Source organism: Callionymus lyra, chromosome 18 (assembly GCF_982586985.1).
Source record: "Callionymus lyra chromosome 18, fCalLyr1.hap1.1, whole genome shotgun sequence".
NCBI classification, from domain to species: Eukaryota; Metazoa; Chordata; class Actinopteri; order Syngnathiformes; family Callionymidae; genus Callionymus; species Callionymus lyra.
The window spans coordinates 18,714,673-18,728,065 of NC_141835.1; the positions used below are offsets into that span (position 1 = coordinate 18,714,673).

General features: G+C 37.9%; 1 protein-coding gene across 1 annotated transcript in view; it reads left to right on the forward strand.

Moving 5' to 3' along the window:
- Nucleotides 1-13,393, forward strand: part of LOC148060840 (glutamate receptor ionotropic, NMDA 3B-like) — a 165,780-nt gene that overhangs the window by 92,629 nt on the left and 59,758 nt on the right. The window contains exon 2 of the mRNA XM_087779978.1: nt 10,135-10,829. Within this exon, the coding sequence (XP_087636104.1) occupies nt 10,135-10,829 (695 nt within the window). The remainder of the gene's footprint in view (nt 1-10,134; nt 10,830-13,393) is intronic.

Consider the following 13,393-nt stretch of genomic DNA (forward strand, 5'->3'; position numbering starts at 1 on the left):
CTTGATGCTTGACCATGATACAACAGTATGTGATGTGATGAATGCATAAAATACATGTTTTTAACAAAGAAAAAAAGGATCAGATATTGAGAAAACATTTAAATATCAATAAAAAGTAGAAGGAACAAGTATGTATATATATATATATATATATATATATATACAGCTTGTATGTACGGAAGTAACCAAAACCATAACCAAGTAGCGGGTAGAGAGCACAGGAACATCTCTACAGAATACAAAGTGGACGGGGCAAAGGTCAAGCTAGGAAGCATCTCCCGAGGTAGTGGATAATGAGCCAAGATCCTGTAGGACTTCCTGGTACAGACCAACAAATTGTAATAACCAACCAACCGGATATTGTGAGCATACAATAGACACATCTGGAAATTCATCACAGGCTGACGGAATATGTAGTAAAAAACCTGAAGGAAAAGTAAGTAAGTAAGTAAGTAATATTTATTTATATAGCGCTTTTCCAGACCAGGGTCACAAAGCGCTTTAACAATCAAAACAATACTAAAAAAAAAAAAAAAAAAGTATATACTTTAAAGATCAAGATAATACTGAGAACAACACAGGAGTTCCAGAAAATCAAGGAAAAGCCTGAACAAATAGAAACATCTTCTATTTGTTTCTTGAAGGAGTCAGACCAAAGTAATGGTGGTGGTCATTGGAGCACTTTGAGAATCGACCCCTAGACTAAAGTAGTGGCTTCCAAAGATTTGTGTGGAAATATTGAATCGGAAATTAACAGTAGGTAGGATGAAATTAAACTTGTTACATTTTTAATATAACCTACATACCAGTGGGGGCTGGTAACAAATATTCTAGGTGGGGCTCTTTGTGCCAGTACATATATCTGCCTATACTATTTAAATAAACAGTTGAACTTATCTGAGACAATATTAATGTCCTGTAGAAATTAAAAGTTTGAGAGCTAATGATAAATTATAATTGTTAATTATTCTCATAGTTTACAAACACATTTTAAATGTTACTATGATATACATACAGAATAAAACAAACTATTAAGCTATTAGCAACCTGTTACTTACTTCTCTGCACCGATCATATACACTTTCTCCCACTCAACACAAATACACACAAAGACACTTAAAATAAAATAAAAACAGAATTAAATAATTAAATAATCCATAAAATGAAACTGTTGAGAGCGGGAAACGAACAAACAAATCTCTGTGTCCTTAAATTTAAAAATTATACGTGCTACCATGTGAGCTAAGCGAGTAAATAACATACGTACGTTCAACATTATGTTTTGCAACTCTTAGGGGCGCTTTTTTCAGTTCCCCAAAATCATAACTAGAGACGGCGCATCTCTGTTACTTTTGCTCCAGTGTATGATTCAGTTTCAGAAACAGGGCGTCACTGGTGGGCTCTTAAAGAAGCGCCCCCAGATAGACAGGAAATGACAAATGACTACACAAACCAAGATTACAAACAGTGCGAAGGATTCTACAAACATACGAAATCATCACTGTTCATGACTATTTCTTAAGCAAAAGAGAAAAGAAAAAGGAAATGTAATTAAATAAAGGTAAAGAAAAGCTAAAACAAGAGCCGGGTCAGCGGGAGGGCGGCGCCCCAGCGCCCTCTATGGGCCAGACAAAAACTGTGCATGCAAAACAAAAAAAAACACCTGAGAACCATATTAAACAAGAAATACTTGCTTTTGACTATTACAAATTCAAATGAAAATGTTTATTCAGATCATTGTAAAGAGGATCTAGGATCAATTGGTTGATCTCCATATCAAAGGAGATCCGTATCATAATGACAAGCTTTTGTTTACAAATTCAAGAAACAGATTGAGTAGTGAATTACAGAGCTTGAAGTGGAGCCATTCAGGTATGTAGCATTCTAACCCATCCCTATGAAGAGCTAAGTTCACGGCACTATTTCCACTCTGGTGTGCAAACTACCCGCATAATATTAAAAGCATGTTTGACAGCTGTGCCTTGTTAACTGATTGCCAAACAAACAAAATCCCTGTTTGGCAGTGTCCCCCGGATAGTTTTGAAGAATTTAACTCAACATTTGCGTTCATTCTCTCCCCTTCACCCAATCTAAACAGCCTAATCTGTCAGTGCAGCGGGCAGCTGTGATCGCACAGCTGTGGTGGAAACCACCGTACGCCAACCCGACGCGCGCACCAAGCCAGTCAAATCGCGGCCGTAATTGAGCATTTTGTTGCTAAATGCGGAGCCGTTGCTCCGCGAAAGGTAATGGACGGTGAACACTGTGAGCTCAATTGGTTGTGAGGGAGTATTCTAGTCGGCGGGGTCGACGCGCTAACCGGCTCCGCTGATGCGAGGAAATGTCTGACAACATGTCGGCGCCGTCACGTTGAGTGAGATTGCTGATGATTGTGATCAAGATGATGCCATTACTTAGTTTTGACATGCAACGCTTGATGCCAACAACCCTAATGGGGAAGACCCACGCAGAAAAGTACGGTTAAAACACAGGAAAAGTATGTTTTCTTTTGTCAGATGAACAACTCGAGTCAATAATCTGCCACGGAAGAATTATGACCCAGTAATACCAGAAAAGGTTTTTAACCCTAATTTAAATACGATACATTTTCTCTGGAATTGACCCAATTTTTGCCCTAAATCTATGAGGGAAACTGTGAGAGTACAGGAGGTGGAATCTACTGCACCTGACTGGCAACCTGATAACTGGAAGAACTTCTGAGATGTCATTGATGTGAGATTTCAGACATTTTCGGTGTGCACAGTCTGCCTTTGAATAGGATCTAGCTAAAATAGGCATCTGTTACAAATGTGATTTCATGAATTTCTGAAGAGATATTTTTTTTGTTATCATTAGCATATTCATGTTAACACTTTCTACCGAACATGAACCAAATAAATCAGGTAGGAACAGATTTTCTTTGAGGAAAATCTGGGTTTTTTTTCGTTTCTAAAGAAAATAGAAATATGAAGGAAGAGGATGAAGCAGAGTAAAGGGACTGCTTTTTTGGACTGGGGTGAGATAGACAGGTCATTGAGTTGGTCCAGTTATACAAGTATACCTAAGAGTCCACCTGCTTAGCACAGGTGAATGCAGTGTACAGGAAGGAAGGGTCAGAGCAGACTCTTCTTCCTGAGGAGGCTTTTGATGTGAGCAGCCAAATGTTGCACCTTATCAGTGGGTTGTAGCCAGTGGCATGTTCTTCGGGGTTGTGTGTTGGAGCGGAGGCAGGACCTCGAGAGACGGTAACCGGCTGGACAGGCTGATCAGGAAATGTGTGTCTGTGATGGTAAGAAATGTGGGAGCAGCGCTGGGGAAAAGGATGAAGGCTTTCATGCAGGACATCCGCAGTAACCCTTGACACCCTCTGCATGTCACTATGGCAGCTCAGAACAGTGACCGCAGCAACAGGCTCCTCTCCATGCACTGCAGAATGGAACGTTTTCAGACGTCCTTTGTTCCTTCTCCCTCATGCTTAACATGCACTTTTCACTTTTTGTTGGCAACTTTTGAATTGTATATTTATACATTTTTTTATGTATTTATTTGATTGTCTTTACATGTATTTATGCATATTTATGATAGTGTTATGTCTGCTGGGCAAACTTGTTTCTCTTTCAGGATCAATAAAGTATCAATCTATCTATCTAAGAAAAAAGGTAAATGGGTCTTAGCTATAGTATGTAGCGCAATATATGCTCTGGCATTCTCTCAGCTCAGCCATTGAAAAATTCAAAACTAATTTTCTTCTCACCCTCATGTCGACTAAGAGTTGGGATTATTTTCTGGGTAATTTTTGGGTGTCTTTTTAGAGTTATAAGCAAAATTGTATGTACATTTTAACATAGTGGCTCGAGCTAACGTTCATATTTTTCTAAAATGACACACTTAAAAACTGTGAATTACCTCCATAGTGCTTGTATAAAAGAAGATTGTATATTTAAAAAAATTCAATAGTGAGGCTTAATAACAAGATTCATTTTACAGACAAACACCACGGAGGTATTTGGATATTTTTAAGTGCGTCATTTTTGGACGACGATGAAGACGACGACAACTGAGCATCTGTTTCTTCATTAAAGTGAACTTACATATTTGTCTTTAACTCTAAAAGGACACTGATAAGTCTAGAAATAATCCCAACCCTGTAGGTTGAGTAGAAAATAAGTGAAATTAGAAATTTGGGTGAACTATCACATTAAGTGTTTTCCTTAGGAAACTGCTATTCAAAAGCCATCCAATTAATGGTTGAGGTAATTTAAGTAGATTGGCCTGGATATTCCTTGACGCAGCATTATCTTGTAATTTGAACTCTTGCTGTTTAATGACGCTCTTTACTTTTTTTCTGGAGAGTTTGTGAGTGTCATGTGACCATATGAAGTACCGAGATACTTTAAGTTACCAGGAAATTATATATTATTGAACAAAATAGCATGCAGACTGGGATAATTGCATACTCATCAAAGACAGACAGAAACCAATATATTCCAATATTTTTTTTCAAACTATTTTTAACTATTTTTATCTTTAAGGCTGACGCAAATAATGAATAACAGATAATCAGATGTATATGGAAATTATCACGTTGATTTAACATTCTAAAACCACATCCAATGAGGCTAGCACGAATAGTAAGAGGGTCTCAATGACTGTGGCACCGAAGACATGGTAGGATTAACAGTCTGCAGCAAATGTCACCGAAATAGATGGTAGGATTGTCCAGGCCCTCGCCTTCCATCTAAAACCTGTGTCTCTTGTTCGAGTGTCGGCTTGTCAGCTCAGTTTAATGTCCAATAAAACATGCTGTTGTTGAAGAAGCAAGCGATGGGATAAAAAAAGCATTTTCTTGATGTCTAAAAGCAGCTTGCTAGCTTTATTTGTGTAGCACATATTGAAACCAGATGTAACAGAATGTTTTTGTATTGTAACATCAGATAGAAACGTGTTTCATTCAACCCTATGGTAAAATAAACCGCAACTGCAAAAAAAGGTGGTTCTTCACTCAGTGATAAATGGTGATCATCTTCACATGCTGCTTTTCATTTCACGAGCTAATATCACCTCTTTCACCTCATCCGTTCACTTTACATTTCTTCCTCCACTAACGGCTGCAATTCCAAATGCAACTTGAACCCCTTTTAGCAACTCACTCGTTCTAATGATATTGCTGCACTTTCTGTGAGTCTCAATACATCAACTCTATTGTAATTTGTCCAAAACCGTCCCGAGCAAGTCTGGCATAATGAGAAGTGCAAGAGAAGAAGAAAAAAAAAAGCCCACGTCAAAGCACTTGGTTTCAGCTGTTGAATCAGCCGTAATCGCTTCCCGTCGTTATATTCAGAAGACGCGGCAACTGTTTGCACTTGTCACTTACTTTGTTTGCATTCCTCAAGTGGAGACAATGTTCCGTCTCAGGGGGTTCTATCACAACCAATGATGCAGGACGAGCGAAGTGATGAGATGCCGCTGTCGTCGGTGAAATGAATATGCAGGTTTTTGAAATGAGCAGAAAAGTAACTGAATCCATTCACCGTCAATGGGTGTTTCTTGAGCTGCCATACACATTATGACCACATGCTGGTCATGAAGTAACGCATGTAGCTATTAAGAGGTTCTGCAGTGGACAGTTTCCATGCACTGGCATTCAATTGTATAAATAAATAAGTAAGGAAAGATGTTTTATTACGTATGTTATTAGTATGTACTTGTGATTGAGTGTTGAGGCCTCATGAAACAGATGATGAAGTATCATAAAACGGTTTCTTCATTTTGAAAAGCTTTGTTGAATTAGTAGATCCGATCCTAAGATTATAAATCAGAGAGTGCCATCTGGTGGTCGTTCAGATGAAGACACTGTATCATGATACTTGATACTACATTTGGGGCTTCTGATCGCTGTTGCTCAAAAGAAAACGTGACTTTATTAAACATAAAATAGAACCCACAGACCTTACTAGACTTGTAGTTGAGACTAATTGCAGAAAAAAACCAAAGAAGCACATAAATAATATATAATAACTTTATCGAGTTGAAGAACCTTAATATCATATAAGAGTGTATTTTAACTACATTCTGCAAGACTAAGATCATAGACTGTAAATGAAATTACTGGCAACTAATATCACTTGTTATATTATTATTCCACACAGATTATTTTATATGTAGACATTGATCCTTTTTATTTGTTTTAAGTCATTAAATATATATTTTCATCAACTTTTTGTTGCTACGGGGAAAGAAATTGCATGAAACACTTGTATAATTTATATTTAAGAAGAAAAAAAAGTAATCTGCTGAGGTAACATAAAGATTGAGGTCTTGTTCATCTTCGGGTGTAATTTATGTTTGGGAAACGCATTGTCAGCCCATGAACAAAAGCAAAACATCTGTTCAACCAGATGCTTTAAGAGTCTTACTTACTCAAATATAAAAAACCCAAATACAAAGCTATCATAATCAGACTATGATTTAAACTGTGGATTATATGACAAACATCAATTTCACTCTTCTTTTTTTTAACCCTGAAGGTAAGAGGTCATGGTACAAACGTGGTGGAGTGCATATATAATTTCTAGTCAAAGGGAATACATATGGGGCTATTACTGCTTACGCTTTGTAAATGAGTGAAAGTATTTGCAAATATATGCATGTATCTGTACAGTGATCCACAAATGCGTTATTCGATTTACGAAAGTGGAACTTGATTTGTAAATGTGTAATTCAAAACCTGCTATTTTTGCACATGTGACTTTTGCAACAGTCCTGCCACGGTTTCACAATCTGCAAATGTGTAACAGGATTTGTATACAAATGCCTCAGCCGCGGTGACACCGTTCCGCCAATAGGGGGCGGATACGTAATTTGTGGCCAGGAAATATTGAGTTGTGGCAATGAAATAAGTAACTTGTGGTATCACAAATTAATTTAAATCTTTTGATTCACACATGGCAATTTACCCTGATTATGTTTAGCTCAGTGCTACACTTTACGGCACTAACTCAAGTGGTTCGAGACCCGACTAGTCGTTTTCATTTTAACGTGATTGTTTTTAAAATCTTCTAGTGGTTTACAGAATTAAATATTTAGCTAATAGTCTCAATAAGAAACATTGGTGTGATAAATGTTGGGATTTTTAACCAAATTCAATGTGATATCTCTCTTCTAGTCTAACAAATGGTATTAATATCAGGAGAGTAAATTATTCAGAACAAACTCTCTGGTGTCAATAATGTGAGAACAATGTCTAAACAAGAAGAAAACAATGTGTTATTGAGACTAATACCTCAATATTCTTTACATCATATTTATTCTGAATTACATTATTTGTGGATCACTGTACAGATACACGTATATATTTGCATTTACAAAGCTTTAGCAACAGTAATAGCCCCGTAAATACTGGTCTTCACAGACGTTAAGCTTATATAAAATGCACCTAAAATTTCAGTTTTGAGAAGCTTTTGTTTTAAAAACACATTTGAAGAAAAGCTTTTTGGATCATTTATCATCAAAGTGTAGTATTTGTCACATACTAAATGTCCACTCCCTCATAACACCGCACTGTGCTTTGAAGTCTCCTCTATCCCAGCCTGAGAATCATGGTCTCAGAGTTGAAAGGACATTTCAGATTTGATCTGAACATTGAACGTCACAGTAACAAAGTTTCCGGTTTGAATACAGAAGAGGCCAATGCACTTATAGATTTACATATAAATCCCTTTAAATGTCTCCCGGCCGAGTTCCCGTCTTTCATCATCACATCACACATTCTCAGGAGCGATTGATTCTATTTCTGATAATGATATCGTGGATATTACCTACACCTGTACTGGACACTTCCTGTCTATTACGCTGCAGGGCTCCCCCTGCTGAGGTACAGCCACCCCCCTCGCCCCGCTGCCTCCCCCACCTCTGTCTCAGCACCCTGCTGGGTTCAGAGGGAATATTCACTTCACACACACCTACCACCTCCCAGCGGAACAGGAAACACACACACTGCATTAAATCATCCATGTCTCTTTACACTTCAGTCAGATAGTTTTTGTTCCTGCCTTCTTCAGGGACTCAAGGACTTTGAGCAGTGGGCCGCTCTGTTTACTTTCTTCTCCCCCGTGGGGGATTTCCATTTGAACGAACATGAATGAGTGTGTTGTGCTGTCAGGCTCGGATAACTTATCTTTCAGATGGAGAGGCATACGCGGATGCATCGCACACACACAACCAATAAACATACAGATATGTCTTTTCGAATTTGTCTAAACTTTTGAGCCTGTTTTTAAAAGATCTTCTGCGGTAACGGAGATATCCAACGGAGTATAACCTGCCACATTGATTGCAATGGTTTGCTAGTTTGATTGCCAGTGCGGGACTTTTTGTCGATTCCTCATCATGGATGTTGTCTTTTTAATTCAGTTGTTTTTTTCTAATAAATTAGCTCCTTGGCAAAGGTATGTGCTTCCTCACTGCTTTTTTTTATTTCCGAAACTCCACCTGGGTTTACAATAATCATAATCATAAGAAGAGGATACTGAAATGCGATGTCAGCACTGTAGAGATTTTTAGGATGTGAGAGCTGCAGCCAAAGTAAAATTAAACTTTCCAGAAGCCGAGCTTTTAGTAGAAAGTATAAAATAAGGTGGATTCGAAAATTCATTTATAGCAAAAAGGGTGCCAGGGAAAAAAAGGGCCGAAAGCACAGGAACATTTTTTTTAGTTTTCTTTACCATTTTCAAAATATAGAGACAATATACAGCCTTTTTGTCCACTCTTATACCTTTAAAATCAGAGTTTTTATTTATTTTGATGGTTTTATGGGATGTCAATCATTCAAGGATATTCTATATACAGCACTGGAAAAAATTAAGAGACCGCTGCAATATTATGAGTTTCTCTGATTTTACTGCTTATATGTATGTGTTTGAGTAAAATTAACACTTTTGTTTCATTCTATAAACTACTGACAACATTTATGCCACATTCCAAATGAAAGTATGGTCATTTAGGGCATTTATTTGCAGAAAATGACAAATGGTCAAAATTAAAAATAAGATGCAATGTTTTCAGACCTGAAATAATGCGAAGAAAACAAGATCTTATTCATTTTAAAACAACACAACACTAATGTTTTAACGTCTAACTAAGGGTTCAGAAATCAATATTTGGTGGGATAACCCTGATTTTTAATCACTGCTGTCATGCGCTCTCCAACAGTCTTTCACATTCTTCTTCGCATTATTTGAGGTCTGAAAACATTGCATCTTATTTGTTATCTTGACCATTTTTCTAGAAATAAATGCCCTAAATGACAATATTTTTATTTGGAATGTGGCTGAAATGTTGTCAGTAGTTTATAGAATGAAACAAAAATGTTCATTTTACTCAAACACATACTTATAAGCAGTAAAATCAGAGAAACTTTTGAAAAAAATTTGCAGCGGTCTCTTAATTTTTTCCAGAGCTGTATTTGTATAACAGAGAAGGTGTGGATGATGGTATTATTGTTCTTAAGGGCTTTTTGGGGGGGGACCAAAAGGAGATTTGGGGCGAAAACGCAGAAATTTGACTCATCTATATGAAAGAATACCCTCTCTTAACCCTGCATGAAGCCTGCAGCGCTGAAAATGGACAGAAGCCCCCGAGGAAGGAAGGGGAAGGTCCGTCTGCGAGAGGATTCAAGGACAACAGTGTTATCCACTTTGGTTTAGTGTGAAACAAGCCAGTGTCTTCGCTGGGCTTTGGAAAAGGCAGGCTTCGGGATGAACTGTGGCAGCCATTGTTGTCTTGCCAAGCCAACTGTGATGTCGCAGATTAGATGCAAATCATCGACTCTGTGTTCGACTCGCCACTCGCTCGTCTCATTCAGGGCTCGAGATAATGAACAAATGTGACCGATTGTTTCTGATCGGTGTGGTCGCGGCGCGGCAGCGGGGATTGTTCGGCGACACAGTAATCTGTGGCTCATAAAAGCCGTTCTTTAATGTGATTTTATGGGATTCAGCCCCCGAGGTTAGGATTTATCTTTTCATCTCAGATCTTGATTTTCGCTTCTCTCTTTTATCACTTTGTCACTTCGGCTTTTGCGCTTGTTTGCTCTTCAACTTTTTGATGTTTTTTTTTCTCTTTTCTGCTTGACAGAATCAATTCCACCTGCAGATGTCGGCCCGCGTCCCCCCGTCAACTCTGGGCGATCTGCTGCTGGCGGTCCTACAGGGCGGTGACGGCGAGAGGGGGAGCCGTGAGCAGGGTAGCTGGGGGGGCGCGGCGGTCATCTGCCCCGGGTGGGAGGAAGGTGGAGATGGACTGCTCGCCCATCTGCAGACGCACAGCGGACCTGCTTGGCATCTGTGGGACATCATAAACTTGACCCACATCTCAGGGAGTGGCGACCGACGAGGCGACACAAGCGAGGAGAGACTGGAGGACCAGAGGGAGGAAGAGGCTCTGAAGATCATCTCCACCAGTTTTCTACGCTCCACGTCCCCCATTTCCTCCGTCCTCCTGCTGGGTTCTGACCCGGAGTGTCTCTCGTCTGTGTTGCGCGCCGCTCAGAGACTCATTACATCACTACCAGCGCTGCAGTGGATCATGGGATATCCCTTGTCGCCAGACTCACTGCACACCTTAGGAGGTCCCCTCAGCTTATTAGCTTATGGGGAGGTTGGACGCAAGCCAATCAGCTTCTACATTAGGGATGCTCTGCAGCTCATTGGACGAGCCGTCACTGCAGCGACGATGTTGAGGCCGGACCTGGCGCTGGTCCAGAACATGGTCAACTGCTATGAAAAAGGCAACCATGAGGAACTTCCGTCATCGGGACAGTATCTATCCAGGTACACACACACACACACACACACTGCTGTATCATAAACTTGTGGATTCACTGCTTTTTGTATATATTATTGTTCATTTGGCATTTTTAAAATCAAAATTATGTTTCAGAGTTATTATTATAAAGTGTAAGGTCGTAGCCTGTTAGCATTTTAATAACCTATAACTGATTTTTGGTTATATCCCAAATTCTTTGTCATCCTCTGAATCAAATTCATCCTTTATTCTGATTTAAAATGGTAACAAAAACAACCGAGTTTGTTACCAGGCGCTGTCTCACCTGCAGTTAATAAAAAACATCTGCAGCGAGAATTCTGACCCGCTCTAGTAGAAGAACTCACATTTCCCCGATCCTTAAAACTCTCTCGCCTTTTATTGTATATGTTTTAACTGTGTATTGTTTTTGTTTGTTAAAGCGCTTTGTGACCCTGGTCTAGAAAGTTAATTACAAATAACCATTACTTACTTACTTGCTTAAACACACTTATAGATCATTGAAGGAAATGTCAACCCACTTAAGGTCCTCTTTGTCACGTTAATAATCGATAAATAAACAAACAAACATCCAATAATTAGAGCAATTAAACCCAGGATTAGGATTTATTTTCTAGTAACTCTGCGTGTCAGAACAGTGTAACTGCAATGCAGTGAAATCTGACAATATAAAACAATATTTTTAGTCAATATATAGGAACCTATTTTTAGACAGTGAATTAAGCTTGTTTTTCAAGAATTGTATGAAGACATTAAATCTGCTTTTTTAGAAAACAGCCAACAACACATTTTCTTTCTTACATTTATTTTTTAACAGCCAATTTCAAGGCTTCAATTAATTGTATTTATTTTTGTGTTAAATTAATCCCCGCCTAGGGCCTCAGGAGGTACCAAGGGGTCGGAAGCACAAAAAATGCCCGGACATACTTTTTCACTTCAACGTTTATATGTATCAATAATGAAAAGAGTGTTAAAAGCTCCGGACTTCCCGTCAAGATTGAAGGTGGTGTTCGTCCTTATTTACTGCTAGGATGCATGTCAGCCTCTCTAGTCATGTTGAGATGTTCACATCAGAGGTACATTAATGATCAATATTGATCAAAAATTAACACAGAAGTGTTAGCGTAGCTACAAGAGTGGATATTAAATTATTTACAAACGTGTAAATATGTTCTCATTCACTGAACTGATAATCTGTATTCATTAAGACAACATCGATCGTTTTTAATCTGCTATTTCACGCTATTCAGAAAAAATGTAAAGGAATTATGAGTTTATTTTTATAACATAATGAACAAAATGATCAGCGTCTGATGCTTCATGTCTTCTCTACAAGAGTACAAACAACGTCCATTAGATCAAAGTGAAGATGCAGAATGAAAGCAGCTAAAGTTGGTTAGAGCGATCTCCTTGAAAAACACTCTTTTATATATATACACCGTCACATGATTTGTTAATTTGTAAACAAAATCCTTTTATATTATAACTGTATTAAGCATTCACGCATGTGTTTCATGTTCACATTATCATCACTACTCTTTAGTGATACTGATTTACAGTTTGATTCTTGTTAAACTCTATTTTAAGTTGTTTCAATTAAGCTCCTCATCGTCTCTGTAAATAAAGTGTTCGCATTATTAACCCTGTATGTAAAATATAAACATTTACACCAGAGCTCGTCTGCATTAATTTAAATATAAGTATGTTATCCATGTCAGAATATTTTTTAATGAACAAATATAAACTATTAATCCACTTTAAATGTTTGTTTTTATTAGTTTTTTCTGATCACAGACTCTGGTTCCTTTATATAGGATTTAACTGCAGACTCATACATCTAAATATTGAACATGCACCATTTTCAGCTTCTTCAGGAAGGGGCAAAAATCTTTTAGCATCTTAAGTCACAGGCCGAACACATTTTATATTTACCAATTCCTTAACAGGGATTATCAAATTCCCATGAAGTTCCTTTCCTTAAACCTCTGTTTTACCTTTGTTTAAAGTTTCTTCTTGGCATCCATAATCTCATCATCTCGACTTAAATCCTGCCATCTTTATACGTACAACATGAACATGAATCTACTTTTGATTTAAATCCAGGAACAAAATAAATGACATATATAATTTAATGTTATCATAACACATAAATAATATGCTTCTACTCAGTATTATTAAAGTCTGATAGCTTTGGACAGATGACAGAACATGGCTGAGGGCGTGTGAATCGAGACCAGTCAGGTTTTAATAATGTTGCCACGAACTATAAAAATCAACTAACCCTGATTTATAGATTTATATTAACAAATACATACAAATCAAGATAAATATGTTACATAACTTTTGGGCCTTGCGTTGCCAGTCATGCAGACCTTCCTGTGTCTCTTTGCACTTCGTATGATAGTGTTTGTTTCATCAAAATTGAGCTTCATTCTTTATTAAAGTGTTGATTTAAGCATCTGTTGTATTGATCTTGGACTCTATTGTACTCATCAGTATGTGTCTGTTTGTACAAAACTCCCTTTTCATTTAAATATTTATGTTAGAAAATGTGCTTAAGAACCGCCCACTG